The 15,947-nt window shown below is 35.0% G+C and overlaps 1 protein-coding gene across 3 annotated transcripts in view; it reads left to right on the top strand.

Annotated features, from left to right (window-relative positions):
- The first annotated feature begins 1,447 nt into the window (after positions 1-1,447).
- The window catches only part of rasa2 (RAS p21 protein activator 2), a 33,765-nt gene continuing 19,265 nt past the window's right edge, over positions 1,448-15,947 (top strand). The window contains exons 1-5 of one of the 3 annotated variants that reach the window (XM_028464572.1): positions 1,448-1,774; positions 5,788-5,911; positions 8,949-9,052; positions 9,129-9,223; positions 12,226-12,302. In XM_028464572.1, coding sequence (XP_028320373.1) covers positions 1,717-1,774; positions 5,788-5,911; positions 8,949-9,052; positions 9,129-9,223; positions 12,226-12,302 — 458 coding nt within the window. In that variant the 5' untranslated portion in view covers positions 1,448-1,716. The remainder of the gene's footprint in view (positions 1,775-5,787; positions 5,912-8,948; positions 9,053-9,128; positions 9,224-12,225; positions 12,303-15,947) is intronic. The other 2 variants (XM_028464573.1, XM_028464571.1) reach the window with 2 other exon arrangements.

Raw genomic sequence — 15,947 nt, 5'->3', positions numbered from 1 at the left:
ACACAGTACTAAACTCACAGACTAGGGACACATCCACACTCTTTTCCAACCATGGAACTAGGGCTAAATCACAGTAGGGCTGGGAGATGGACCAAAACTCATAGCTCGACATTTTTTCTCAAAATGATGATATACGATATAAATCTCAATATTCTTACTTAAAATTAAGTCAAAATGCCACACAGGCACATTTATTATGCAACAAACAGCTGCATAATATGTGCCACTTTTGGCTTTTTCTCCTTTAAGGACAGCGTGTGTGAGTGATTTCTGTAGTGTGGCTTGTTGAGGGGAAGGTCTGGGTTAGGACGCATTCAGAAATCCATCTAACTGTACTTTTCATACTGTTCTGAGATGTAGCAAAAGCAGTGACTTTTAAAATGAGTTTTTTTTTATTACAAATAAGTTATGATATTGGAAATGCTACCCAGAAACATTTCAGAGACAGGCTACCGGAGTAAATTCTGCCCCGTACTGCATGCACAGGCTGTAATATCAATGAGTTTATCATTTTACCAGTTGTTAGAGCTACTGTCTTTACCAGGGAGCAAATATTTATTCCTGGTTATTGTTTTCCAGAATTTAACAGGGCTTTATTTACCACCGAGTAGTTCTTACTGCATATTTACAAGTTTATACATAGGCTACATCTGAATGAGGTAACCCTATAAATAATAATAATTGAAAAATAAATAAATAATAAAAATACAACTGGTTTCCATGTGTTTCCGAGCGGTAGGAACTAATCGTCGGTAAATAAAGTCCAATCTCTCTTCTCCTCCGTGGTCCAAACTGAAACCGTATGTTATTGTCCAGCTGCTGCTTCAAAACTACAATCAAAATACAAGTGAAAACAGTTTAGTCTTCTGTGTTATAGCTGACAATAAAAGGTTTGTTGTGTGTTTCTCCCGATAGACGTGATACGTCATGTTCACCCCCTGTCCAATCAGAGCCTTCCCAACCCCCAGACCTAAAGCGGAATTAACTAAAGCCGAATAAACCAAGAGACTGGTTTTCCATGTAAACTTAAATTCAGGAATTATTATTTCCATGTAAACACGAAGCAGAACACTTTAATACCAAATGATTTAATCTGGAATAACTAATTCTGAATTAAAAAAAAAAAAAACATCATGTAACCGTGGCTAATGATAAAGTTGGTGATATTACAGCCTGTGCATGCAGTACGGGGCAGAATTTGCTTTGTCTCCAAAATGTTTCTGGATGTTTCAGTATCTCCCTTATAAAATGTATATATTGATACAGGCAATATTGTAACTTTCTATATTGCCAAAACAGAAATCTCAATATATCTTGAATGTCGATATATTGCCCAGCTCTAAGTCACAGCACTGTTAATAGCAGTAGCTAAGATGGCTCAACAGGTTAATGTGTGACTATAAAACGTTGGCGCTATTGTTGCATAATGAACGAGAGAAAGTGAAACGCCAACCAAGACGCCTTCAAAGCTCTGCTACTGCCTACACACTCAGCCGACGCAGGGCGGACGGCCTCATTTCCTCACACACACACACACACACACACACACATACGTAGACACACACTGTTGGAGGCAGCAGCGGTGTGTGTAGGAGCACGGTGTGACGCGGTAGTGGGACTGGCGTTACCCGCTCAGCTCAGCCTGCTATCTTATTAAACGGCTATGATAAAGCAGCGCTGAAAGCACCGAAACAGTGACAACAGTCTGCCCTGACCATGGCGGAAGAGGATGACGCAAGGATTCGGATTTTACAAAGCCTGCGGGGGAAAATATGTAAGTCTAAACCCGTGAGCCGACTGTTTTTCTTTTTTCTTCTCTGCGTTCCCACAGCCGGGGCAGGCAGGGAGAGGAGAGGAGAGGAGAGGTTGTTGTTGTTGGTGTTGGTGGTGGTGGTGGACCGGACCGGCGAGCTGCCGAAGGTGGTGAGCCTAGGAGCCGGAGTGGAGGGGCGCGGCATGCTGTCAACTGTTTAGAGGCTGACGGCTCACCTGCTGAATGCTAACCAAACATCAGTTTAGCTTAGCATTGGTCCGAGGCAGCTAACATTAAGTTAGCTTAGCATGCTAGGAAGAAAAAAAGAAAAAAAAAACCCAAAAAAAAAAACACAACTCCAGTTTACGGTACTTGCATAGCCACTGTAGTTACATTAGCTTAGGATGTTATCACAGACTATGAACCTAGTTTTTTTTTTTTTTGTGTGTGTGTGTGTGTTTACAGCTACATATATCATGTGTTGCTTTGGTGTTTACCACAAAGTGAGGTACAACATGGCAGTGTAGCACAGATTACTTAACGTTAAATTAGATTAGCACACTTGCAGATGCAGTTTAGCATGCTGTCTTAGGTAGCTCACTTGAGCCTAACAAACTTATAAAACACATGTAGCTTGTCTACCTAACAATTAACCTAAGCTCATCTTCAGCTTGAAGAAACAATAACAAACCAACAGACATCCTCTTTATTGTTAACAACATGGCAGTAGTAGCATTTACTAAATAATGTCAGGGTAGTCTACCACACAATCCCTAGGGCTGCTAACCAATGACACATTACCACAGGAAGCTATCAAGGACTAGCTATTATGCTGTCTTTAGCTCTTTGAGATATAACATTAATTCAGGAGTGCTTCCAAAACACCATTTGTGGTACCAGGTGGTTTGTGCCTATGTGAAATACAAGCTTTCTCTTTAGAAATGAGCTGCTAATGGCACTACCTGGTTCTTCATTTTGCTAACTCTATGGGCTGGAAAACCAACTTGTAGGACACCATATTGCACATAAATCTGTGTATTAACCAAATTTATAATCAACAATGTTGTATTTAGTCTCTGCTTGAAGTCTAGGTTAAGTTTTAGACCATAAGCCGTAAACATCTGATTCTACTCTCACAATATTGAACAAATCTAATACCCCCGAATACAAAATAAAACATACACAACTATTACTACAACACTAAAATACTGCATCATCAGTTTGTTCACTGATACATATCTGAATTTTGCTTCACCTACCCTGCTTTTTTAAATAATTAAAGATTTTTTTTTTTAAAATAATCTTGTGCCAGTAGAAACATTAAAGTGGTTTCCAAATGGCAAATGTTGGCTTTAAAGCGAGTAGCTAGGCAAGGCCAACCAACTCACATTCGTAGGTTTGTCTGGAATTCTAACAAGTTTAGGTTTCTTTGGTGTTGTTTTGAACTTTTCATCATGTGTAGTAGTTTGGCTTGTGCCCCTGCTAATATTTTACAACCTGTTTTAGTAAAGGATTAGTAGTATTATTAAAATCCAAGGGCTTTGCTAATGTAACCACAGATTAATTTAGGTTGAACACAGTTAGTCTGATGACTAGACACACTGTTGCCCTTTTCTTTTCTTTTTTTGTCTTTGTCACATATGGTTATTTTCTTAATTCATATCACTCAGTCAGTCATTTTGAGTAGACATTTTGCCAATTATGTTCAACCTTTTTTTGAAAAAGAATGTTATCGCTTGCTACACCGAACATGAAGAGTGTAATGTTACCGTTTCTCACAATGGCCTAAGGCAACACAGGTTCCCTAATGGTGTGAACACATAAACACAACATATTTTAACATGAAACGCATAATGGGTGCACAATGGTAAATATCATTTAAACCGTAATCTAAAGTAAATCTTGTCTTGTTCTCGAGAAGCTCAAAATGTTGGTTAACCATGTCGTGTGTACCTGTACTTTGGGCAATATATGAAAATATATGGGCTAAACAGTACAGGGCTTGAGTGTATAGACAAATGTCAGTTTCACTACAATGAATTAATGAGAAAATGCCAAGCAGAACAAAATAGAGGAACTATCATAGCATGTAACTCACTTTGCAGTCTTACGAAACTCCATTCTTCCTTGTTCTCAATTTGTCCTTTTTTTTTTCTTTTAGCCTACAATAATGGAGGTGGTGCCTTTTTTATTTATTTATTTTTATTTTTATTTTTAAAGATGTTGGTATCATAGATACTGTAGCTCCCAGATGGATAATTTAATATACACTTGTATTCTTCTTCTTTTTTGTTTTGACATTGAGAATTTAGCAAAGCAAACAGAGTTTTGTTTTTATTGTCAACCCTCTGCTTTGGTTTTCACTTGGTCACATATTTTTTATTTAGTGTAAAAATGATGAAAGAGGTGGTTGCTGATTGGCCAAACTAATGCTAGAGTTATGCTCAACATGCTCTATCAGAGTATATACAGTCTGGGCCTCCAAATGATAACATGGGAAGTAAAAAAAAAAAATTGGATTTTGACAAAAAAGACCCGTCGAAAAGAAAAATAATAAAACGAATAACAAGACCTGGGAAATTGTAAATATTTAAGAATATTGTTCATAATTTTTTTTCCAGAATATGTAGACTTTAACATAACAGCACATGTTTGTGCTTCGATGCTTCCGAGCTTGGGTTTTTTAATACTCATTTTGGGTCGTTTGGGACCAGGTTTAGTAGAAATTTGTATGTTTCCTGGGTGTTACTAAAGTTATTAGACATCAACCATTTTTGTTGGCTTAGTGAGGTTCCTACCTCAACTTAAGCAACCATTCCAAAGCTCCAGGACTAATTTGGATAGCTTTGCCTTAGGGCTGGGCAAAAAAAAAATAATCGATTTATCGAATTTGTAGATAAACAATTTTCATTTAGCAAAATCAAGTTTAAATTATTATTTTGTTTTTAAATTTATTATTATTTTTTGTTTATTTTCCCACCACAGTTTTTTCTGACTTTTTCGCGTTCCGTCCTTGTGGGTTACCATAGTGCGATGTGAGCCAGCCCCCGCTTTGTTTACATTTGTTTACCCTTTGAGTAGGCTATATGTGTGCCACAGGCATGTTAAATTTTTTATTCGCACTATGCTGAGGTGCTAAGGGAAGAGTTTATTATTTTTTTAATTGTAACGTTATAAAATATGTCGTTATCTGATTTCTTAATCAGAAAATTGAAACTACTGTGAAGTTGCTGTTGCACTTTTGCTTGAAAGCTTGAAATTGTTGAATGACAGAGAATTGTTTACTTTTTATTTTAGGATTGATTTATGCATTTTAACTCTTGAGGACAATCACAGCAATAAAGTTGAACTTTTGATAATATATCTGATGTCTGCAGTCATTTTCAAGTGCATTGAAGAAACAAAAATATCAAATCGATATAATTTTTCTTTAAAAAATCTGATTTTTTTTTTTTTTTTTTGGGGCAAAATCGCCCAACCCTACTTTGCCCATAATCCACAGCTCTAAATCGGTGTTTGTGTGATGTCATTGTGTCATTCTTAATCATTTTTGGATTTGGTCAACTAGTGTATAATCTATACCTTCATGCAATCCACTGGAAGTTTTCCGTTCTCACGTTTGTGTTATTTTTATGTGAATCAGTGCCGTACTGTGGTCTCTGGTTGAGCTGAGGAAGTCTGTTTTTATTTCTTTAACCACATATGAGCCTCATGTCTACTTATGCTACATCCGATCTGTAGCCTTTTTTTTTTCAATAAGTGCTGACAGAGGTTCACAACTACAGACTTTATTTAGACATGTTGATTATCACATTTAAAAAGAACACAATATCAGTCTTCATGTATATAAACTGCATATACAATTTTAATTATATTGCAGTTATTGTCACAGCTGTCAATGTGCAGCATCCCTCCTATCAATCATTCATCAATTATTTTTTAATGGAATTATAATTACATTTTTAAAATTATTTCTGTATTTCCTATGGCTCTGTCAGTTCAGATGGTAATACTGTCTATATATGATGCTCCAGGTGAAGCCAAGAGCTTGGGTCCGGTCTCGGGTCCAAACAGGCAAAAGGATCTCTGTACATTTTGCACTGTAAGTCTGGATCAGGAGGAGGTTTTTCGCACCAAGGTGTTTGACAAAAGCACAAGGTAAGCCTAATAATGTTCTGCAAGCTTGGATTATTTATTTATTTATTTATTTTTGCCAATTACAACAATAATATTTGTTTAGGAATCATATTAAGAGAGCAGTGTATGTCTGTGTTTAGCTCACAGTTTGTCAACTATTCTGTGCCTCTAGGCCCATTTTAAATGACATCTAATGATTTGAAAATATATGGGTATCTTGTTTAGGCATGTAGATCCACTTGTAACCAAAGGAATGGATAAATATGTATGAATCTGTTTATAAAAGCTCCAAGCATAAAACAATTGCACAAGCCTTATTGATCATATTTTTAGATTAAGATTTAGATTAAATATTATATAATGACATTTTGGATCATTGTCAGTATAACAATATATTGATATATGATATATTTACATGTATCTAATATTGACCTCTGTTAGTCTTTTATTTAATTAGCTTTTTTTTGGGGATGCTAATTATATTATCTTAAAATTAAATTGACTATAGATTATTTTGTAACTATTATTGCAAACTATAGATTAATTATTACATGTTAACTTCAGAGACAAAAAGAAGGTTTCAACAAATGAATGCATCAAATAACATAGACTGCAGCTTAGTGTCATTAAGCACAACATTAACATTCCTTTACTGTAACTAATGCATTTGTTTTTTGAAAATAAATAACATATTAACTAAATTGTCTTGTTAAGAGATTATATTTAATTATCAGAATTTAGTGTGTTTATTGATTGCCAGCTGTAGTAGATTAGAGTTATCATATTGGTTGTAGAAAAATCAATAGCAGTGCTTTATTAATGCAAATGATATCGTCATTAAGGTCCACGTATATGAAATTGTTGCTTTCTGGAAAAAATAGAATAAAATATAGGGTCACTGGACATCAGAACTGGGTTTTTATTGATGTGTTATTATTGAATTTATAAAGAAGGATCAATAGGTTACCCTAAACCTGGTGATTTGCTTTTAATGGGTCTTTTAATCTAACAATTTATATATTTCAGAATGACTTGATGTGCAGAATTTTGATGCTGTGAACTACTGTACACCTCATCTTTGGTGAATTATGCTGACTATACAAAAATGCAAACATCAAGTTTATACTGTATGTAGGCTTAAGGTTTTTGGCTCGGCATGCCCCCATTTTTTACTTTATTAAATGCATTCATTGGATTTTTATCCATGCCCATAGGGTTCCCGCAGATCCTTAAAGTATTAAGGCATTAAATTCATGAATCTAAAAACAAGGCCTTAATTGTCATTAAAATGTCATGTGTTAAAATTTAAGACTTTTAATAAGTATGAATTTAGTCTCACTTTTCAAAATAAATGGTAACATTTAAAAAAAAAAAAATTAGATTTTTCTTATTGGCTTTTCTTTTTGTTTTTATTGTTATTTATTTTTATTAATGTTTTATAGATTTTCAGCTATTTTTGTAGTCATCTTGTATGTTTTTGGAGTGATTTTGATTGTTTTAGTTGGTTTTTTTGTGTATTTTACTGTCATTTTGTGTATTTTTGTGTGTTTACTTTATGGGACACCAGTTGCACGTCTGCACTAGACTTTGGGTAAAAATGTACCCTACTATGTAATTGATGTGGTGTTTTTTATTTTATTTCTTTAATTGTGTTTACTGTCAAGTTGGTCTTAAATTAAATTTCAAAAGGCAATAAAAAGTCTTGAATTTAATTTGCATGAAGCTGTAGGAACCCTGGCCCATAACAGAATGTCTTTACCCAACTAGGTGAGTGTTTTGGGGGATTATAGAACACGTTTTCATCAGATATTATGAGGTATTATGAAACGGCTTTTTTCTTGCTTTCACAGTTCAAGACCAATAGTTTTTTTTTTTTTACATTTTCTAAGGAAGTGTACCCTCCCACACTCTGACTCTGTTTCGCTCTCCAACATATTTGCCACCGTATAGCACATCTTAATAATCACTCACTGTGCATTTCATGATTGTTGACTCATGCCAGTTGTATAAGCTAGTTAGCTAAAGTCAGTGTGTTGGTGCGATTGCTGCTAATTACCAGGATGAGTAGGCAATGGCATGTTCAAACGGCAGTGGTCAAGTGGCTCTTCTTCGCATCCTCACTTTATGCAGACATCAGAATGAGGAATGTTGCTAAAGTGGAGTTATTTTTAACTGCTCTGTGCGATGGGATGTGGTACACATTCATCTGTTGGTGTCCAGTAATAAGACACAAACTCCAACCTTTGTTTGCTTCACGTTTTCTACTATTAGCTTGTTACAATTATTAGGTCTGTTAAGAAAAAGTGGTTCATTTACGAGCAGAATATTCATTAATGTGTGCTAAACTTGCATAAACATAATTAACTTACAGGCGAGGTTATGAGGTCGTGTTCTGGTAGGACTGAGTGGTGTAGTTGATTTGTTTTATTTTTACATTTTTTACTTCATTTTTTTTTTCTCTTCTTTTTGGCCAGTTCCTTCCAGGCCTGCAGTCGTTTAGTAAACACTCGTACTGATACAAGACTAAATGTAGCTGAAATCACTCTCCTGGTCTGATCGAGTTTTGATTTTAAATAAAGTGTTTTATTGCACCCACAACATGGTTATGTATTTCATGTCAGTAAACATAATACAAATAATATTTGAAAAAGAGTTTTGTTAAAATTGCATGAAATATATCTAAATCAAAATGCAAAGAAAATGGAGCTTGAATAATATTAAAACAAAAAAAATGAATTCAATCAATGACTTCCTTTTGAAAATCCTATACTGTAACACTCAGACATTACAGAAAACATAACTTTTTTTTTTTTTAAATGCACTACAAATTTTGTGTGTAACATTGTGACTTTTTAAAAGTTAAGTACTTGATATTATCCACACTAAGTTGTTGAAACATATTTATTCTGTTACAATGATTAATTTTGAGATTTTAGTTGCATAACATTTGGTTCTGGACGAAGTTTTATTGCATTGCTACTGAGCTGGTCAGTCACAGTATATCACAGTATTGTGGTTATTTGTGATGGTACCTCTAAACTTGTGCTTATGATTGCAGCCCTTTCTATGGGGAGGACTTTTACTTTGAAATCCCACGCCCTTTTCAGTGTTTATCCTTCTACGTCTATGCCAAGAGTGTTTTCCAAAGGGATTTGGCTGTTGGTGAGTCTAAAAAGACACAAACAAATCAATAACAAATCAGTGTGTCAGCTAAAAAACTTTTAATGTTGCTTTTCAGGCAAGGTGTCAATCCGGAAAGACGACTTATGTAAATACAGTGGGAAAGAGCACTGGTTCGTCCTTCAACCAGTAGATCCCAACTCTGAAGTCCAGGTAATTACTTGGAAAACTGTTTTTTTTTTTTTTTTTTTTTCCAAAAGCTTATTTGTAAATGTTTAAAAACCTGTAATTTTGGGTCATTTGATGTACAGTATCCTACAGCAGCCAAATGAAAGGGCTCGGTAGCTTATCAATTACACTCAGCAGCATTTAAAATAATGCTAACATGCATGTAGATAGCTCGTTGAAGAAAACTCTCACAGGTTTTAGTTTGCTAATGCATATTTATTTTTTCCAATACTTCTTTGATTCTACCTAAGTTTTTCACAAACTTTTTGCTATAAAGATAATGATAATGTTGGTTCCTGTAGTTTGAAACCAATAATAATGTTATCCTATTATCAGCTTTTTGGTAAACATTTGCCTTTTTTGTGTCCTATGTGTTGGTCAACAATTTCTGCTCACCTTTTGGTCTCATATGGGGCATGTATACGAGTTGTTCTCTTTGCGTATGTAAAGTTGATCACATTTATGGTCTGCTCATGTAGCAGCAGCTTATTAACTGTATATTGCCTGAATCTCTAGTTGTGTGTATGTTCTTGTACCCTTATTTTGATTTCAAGTCGAACCTTTTGGTGCAAAGTGACATCATTACTCGGAAAGTGTTACTCGTTGGCTAGATCTGTGTCCCCTGGCCTTGTGTTGAGTGAAGCATGTTCTATTCATGTACAACAGTCATAGTGGGTAGTCATTGCATTGTGACAATCAGTTTGGTAAAGATGGTGGGTAATGGAAGAGTGATTTTGGCGTAAAAGCTTGTTTTGTTTCACACAGAAGTATTTGCCTTCTCGGCCAAGTGCTGAATTGCAGAGGAAAGTGTTGAAGTGCGTGGGTGTTCAGTAGAGCACACACTCTTGTGCACTCCCTCTCTGAACAGCATCCTTCACCACATCCGACTGTTCAGAGAACTCTGAGTGACGACAAGTTTTTTTAGCTTCTGTGGCATTTGTTGCACATTACACTTCCTGTTAACCCCAAACCAGGGGTCTGCAACCAATGACTCCGGAGCCCACTGTGGCTCTTTTGGCCCTCTCATGTCACTCAGTGGCCAATCACTGTGCCTGTATGACCATCATTCAATATAGATGATGCACATTTCCTTTGAAAACTCAGCACCAAAAGAGGAGAAATCTTCACTCCATGTCAAAAATGTGTTTTGAGCAAGAGTGTTCTTCTTAAAGGGATCCTCCACTGTTTTTACAAATGTGGCCTAAAACCTTTATGTCCTTATTAGAAGATCTATGCCTAACAAAAGGCATTATTTTGCACCATATTTGTTTTATTAACTTTTAAAACTGGGACTACTTTACCCTGTGCACCGCCATGTTGAAATTACGTCTTTTTGATGACGTGATTAGCCCCTTTTAGTCCATTGAGTTCTATAGGAGGTGAAGCACTCAGGATCATTTTGCAGCTTTTTCAGTCAAAATGACAACTTGTGCTGCTTTGGGTTGCACTAAAAATCAGTCAAATGTAAAAAAAAAAAAAAAAAGTTGATGTAAACCTCTTTTCGCCACAGGGGGCGACAGTTCCCACTCTGCTGTTTTGTAGACACCATTAAGGAGAGAAGAAGAACTCCTTGTGCATTAAATAAAGGCAACTAGGATCCACTGCTGCTCATTAGAATCAGTAGTAGTCCCAGTTTTAAAGTTAATAATGCGAAAATAATGATGCAAAATAATGCGTTTTGTTAGGCATAGATTTTCTAATAAGGACATGTCAAAGGCCACATTTGTAAAAACGGTGGAAGATCCCTTTAAACAATATGAGATCTTCAAGTGTTAATGCTACAGTGAAGCCCCGCCCCTCAACAACGGCAAGCAGAGCGTGAGCACATCAGTCTCATCCAGGGTTGGGATCAATTACATTTTTCAGTTACAATTACCCATGTTCAATTACAATTCAGTTACAGTGAACAGCATTTTTTCTAATTACAATTAAATTACAATTATTTTTATCCTCAGAAAGTCAATTACAATTACGTTCTCAATTACTAAAGTTCACTTACAATGAATCACAATTATTGATCCTGATATTAATAACCTAATAAAAGTTAACCTACCACTTGTGTTTGCTTTCTGTTAGCATCTCTTTTGATAACAGGTCCTAAATCAGCTGTACAATACACTAGAAACAAATATCTATCTAATTTATTTCCTGTCTCATACTTACCTTATTAGGCTTCCTAATCAATGAAAATATAGGTTTTATTTTTATTGGTGTGAGCATCGAAGTCTTTTTTCTGTCAGTATACCCCTAGATTAAAAAAAAATGTAATGATAAAATGTGGGAAAGCTTGATATGAAACATATTTTAATAATTAACTACATATGTGTAGAACTGTACATAGAACTGTGACATGGTTCCCCAGTTTTGCTTTAAATTATAATTGACAATTCTTATAGAAGTTTCATGGCAATTACAATTACAAAGTAAATTATCTGAACTCAATTACAACAGATTTTTTTAATATTACAATTACAATTACGCTGTAATTGTAATTAATTATCAATTTTATGATTACATTTATAATTGACCTCATCCCTGGTGCCGTCAGTCCATTACTCTAAAGTCAAAACCTCAGAGTAGGCTAACACTCACTCATTCTAGACACACTCTGTTTAACATTACAATGGAAAACAAGTAAAACTCAACGGGTATTTTATGTCCTGTGCCTCGTTAGTGGATGCAAAAGGTGTTACCGAGGTGACCACTGGTTGTGTAACTGGTGGCCACCGGTTACACAGCGTACTCCCACTCACAAAGAGTTCTGTGTCAGGCAAGCTGTCAAAGCCCACCTGGTGTGTCCACTAAAAAGAAGTGTCGATTAGGACTGATAAAATACTTTTTATGTTGTATGTTTTTTACAATTCACACATTCATCCTGTTTTGTTTGTCTTGATAAAAGTGTTTTGGACTTCAAACTTTGGAATGACTAATGTTGGATGGAGTGACTTGATTGTCAAAGCTTAGTGTGTTCTTCCTGTGATTAACAGGGTAAAGTCCACCTGGAGATGCGATTGAATGAAGTGATAACGGAGAACGGATCAGTCGGCCAACACTTGGTTGTTAAGTGAGTCCTCAAAGTTCACAGGTGTCTTTAAATCATGTTGATTGTGTCATGAATGTCTTGGGTTTCCAAGAAAAATGAAAGGGTTTTCATAAATTCTCAACCAGAAATTTTATTCATTTTTAAATAATTTATTATTAAATGCAGTGGTTCCCGACCTTTTTTTGGTCATGATGACCCCGTTTTTTGTTTTACAAATTTTTGGTGACCCCAGAGACTTTTCATTTCTAAAATAAATTTTTCATCATGTTTCTTATTCTGTTACAATTACAAATACAGAGTCGCTAGGATTGTTCCATAAAGTGATAAGATGCACCAGCTCAGACATTTTTATACTGTATTTTATTTGACCTAATGTACAGTTAGAGGTCAACTGATATAAGGACTTTCTTTTTTCTTTCTTTTTCCTTTTTTTTTTTTTTTTTTTTTTTGCACTTTAGTGTAGCCATTAAAGGAAAAAAGAAAGAACATAAAAAACGTCCATTCGGATGTATGAATATACAACAAAAAAAATAAAATAAAAATTATAATAGCATGTGCATGGGAGAGGTAGAAGCCAATAGGCTTACAAATAAAAAGCCGATATAATAGGATAAGGATATAATATAATATTCTCTGATCAAATGTCCTTATCCTATTATATCCTTAATAGGATAAGGATTTTTGTTTTACTTGGTTGTGTACAGGTATATTTAAATGTTAAGAGTTCTATTGGTGTATTTAATTTAATTTCCAAGATACACATTTATATCATATGAGTGTTTCAATTGTCTTTCATAACCAATGTGCTTTTAAAAAAAAAAAAAAAGTTTATCAGCTTCCAAAATTGGCTTTAGAGATCGGCGGAATAATTTTTTATTTTTTGAAATCGGTATCTGCATTGGCCTTTGAAAATCCCATATTGGTCGACCTCTAACCTAGATTAATATTTGAGAAAGTGATGGTGTAGAATACAGTTGTTGAAGATTGTGTGTGGTGTTTTATTTTGAAAAAGAATATTAATTTAAAAAAGAAACATTTTTAATTTGATCATTACTAGACATTTCAGGTGACCGTATTTTATCCCCAGGCAACCCCACATGGGGTCATGACCCCAAAGTTTGAAAAAACTGATTAAATGATTTCTCCACCAGGTTCAAATAAAGAGGAGAATTGGCTTACTGATTAGGTTTATTCTTTCATTAGCTTTGCATTTTTTTTGTTAGTGGTCACCTATATACTACCTTACAGGCAAACCGACAATCTGAGCAGTGAGTGAGAAATACCCATCATGCAGTAAGAATTCAACCCAGATTCCTCGGGTTGTAAACATCCAAATATTTGTAAACTGTTGCAATTTGAAATAATAATTTTAAAAAAGGCATTTATGCAAAAACAGCTTCTAGACAGAGAGATAGAGAGAGGCTATAGCAGAGTAAATAAATGATATCCCTGTTTTTGACTTTATGTATCTTTAAAAGACTTCTATTCTCTGACATTTACTGTTTTATTAATGTAACCCATGCACATGCCTTTCAGTGGTTTTTAAACATGTTGAGCCTTAAGGAACAAATATTGGGCATATAAGAAAAACAAAAAACGTATTAGTTTGAAAAAAACATTTTATCCAAATTTGATATAAAACATATAGAATCTGTGTACCCTTCATTCTTTGGTTAATCCGTTCAATCAAAATAACAAACAACAAATGTTTTACTGACTTAAAACCAAAACAGAAATACAGAAACAAAACCAGATAAGCAGCGTTTTTCAGTTTTTAACTTGTTCTGTTTGTGTGATTTATTTCAGGAGTTTTCTGGTCCTGCTCCTGTTTTTATTCAGTATATGGATGTTTTAGCTTGTGTAAAGCTGCTCACTTTTATGTTTTGTTTCGCGGTGTTATGATCCAAATCGTATCCAAATAAACTGGTGACTGACTATCAACTGTGAGGCTGGTGTGAGGAACAATAGATGTTAGAACTTCTACCATTTGACACTTTTACAAAAACATTTACAGCTTTTTTGAGGGCAGTAAATATGTTTATTGTGGACGTTATAAAAACCGCTAACAGCAGCCGTCAACACACGGAAGTTGATCATAAGAAACAAGGAACACCATTAGATTCAGTACACCACCTCTGGTTCCACATATGTGCATGTTTTATGTAACATTCATTTTTTGGTTATGAGTTATTTATGTATTAATAACATTTCAATTCACTAGTAATGTGACTTATACGTTGCTTCTTTTTATATCTGGACCGGGTGCAAAAGTCCACCCATTCACCAGTTTATCTGGATACTATTTGGACCGTAATACTGTTCGGTAAAGTTGGCAGATATTCACAGATTCGGACTGCCAGCATCAATAACTCTTTAACAGAACTTAGTGGTGGTGGACAACATGATACAAGATTATTTTTATCAAACCCAGCAGAGTAAAAGTCATTGGTCGTTCTGTGTGGTGAGATTAAAACGTGAAGCTCTCGTCCTAGTTTTCCCGTAAATATCCAAATATCACACAAACCGAACCAGATTTAATTTTAAAATTGCTGCTTGTTTGGTTTTTGGTTTTTCCGTTTTTCCTGTTTCTGTTTCTAAAGTAATAAAACAAAAAAAAAACAAAAAAATCCGTTTTTTCTATTTTTTAATTTGGTTCTGAAACGAAATAACCAAAGAACGAAGGGTACACGGATTATATAGCAAACTGTTATTTTTCTAGCTAAATAAACATTTAGTAGAAATAAAGTAACACTTGTGATGTCATTGTGATCATAACGTTATTTCAAACGATTGCTATCAAACCGTTTAATTGATGTGATTATATAGACATTAGTCGTTGTCGCAGACTGTTGATGACACAAAAGGAACAGTCATCAGACATGAACATGTGTTAAAGTTGCCTGTGTTTGATGTTTTACTCTCCACCATTCATGTAACAAAGATTAGAGCTAGTGAGGAGGAAGTGATGGTATTCAAACAGGAAGCATAAACCTCTCACCCTGCAATCACTGTGGTTTTCTTCTGCTGCTTTCATTCACATTCACCTTGTCAATAAAATTGTACCGACAGCTCACCAAAGTTGTTACAATCTATTTAGCCTGCTTAGTTCAAGCAAAAAAGTTGATTCACACATAACTATCCTGGTGTATTTCGATTGGTCACCAGAGATAAGTCCAACTTTAGAAAGATGCAAAGGAGGCCCTAGGGAACATTGTCATGACATTCGGGAAGATAAGACACAAACATCCTGACATTGGGCTGCTTTAACTTCTCCCTCTGGCTGCACTTTTTATCCTCTGGCGAGTTCTGCTTAGCAGCCACATCCTGTTTAGGGTGCCTACACTGTCTGTTGTCAGCTGAAACACCTGCGAGTAAAAAAAAAAAAAAAAAGAAGCAGTGGTCCCTTTGTGACACAAGCTAAACATGAGGGTGCCTGTTAAAAGGTTGAACACTACAGTACATTGTATTTTAGTCTTTTATTGTCACACACTCAACACCACTGTAGGTGCTAGAATGCCAGTTGATGCTACATGGAAGTTTAGAGTCTAACTGCCACCTCCGAGATGAATTTATATTCATTCATTCAAAGTATTTGCTTTATGATGCCTAATTGATGTAGGTTGAATTTTCTTTTTTTTTTTTTTTAGGGAATCATGTTTGCATTTA

This window comes from Gouania willdenowi, chromosome 13 (genome assembly GCF_900634775.1).
Source record: "Gouania willdenowi chromosome 13, fGouWil2.1, whole genome shotgun sequence".
NCBI lineage: Eukaryota > Metazoa > Chordata > Actinopteri > Blenniiformes > Gobiesocidae > Gouania > Gouania willdenowi.
The sequence above is the reverse complement of the archived record's forward strand: the minus strand, read 5'-3'. Positions and strand labels throughout refer to the sequence as shown.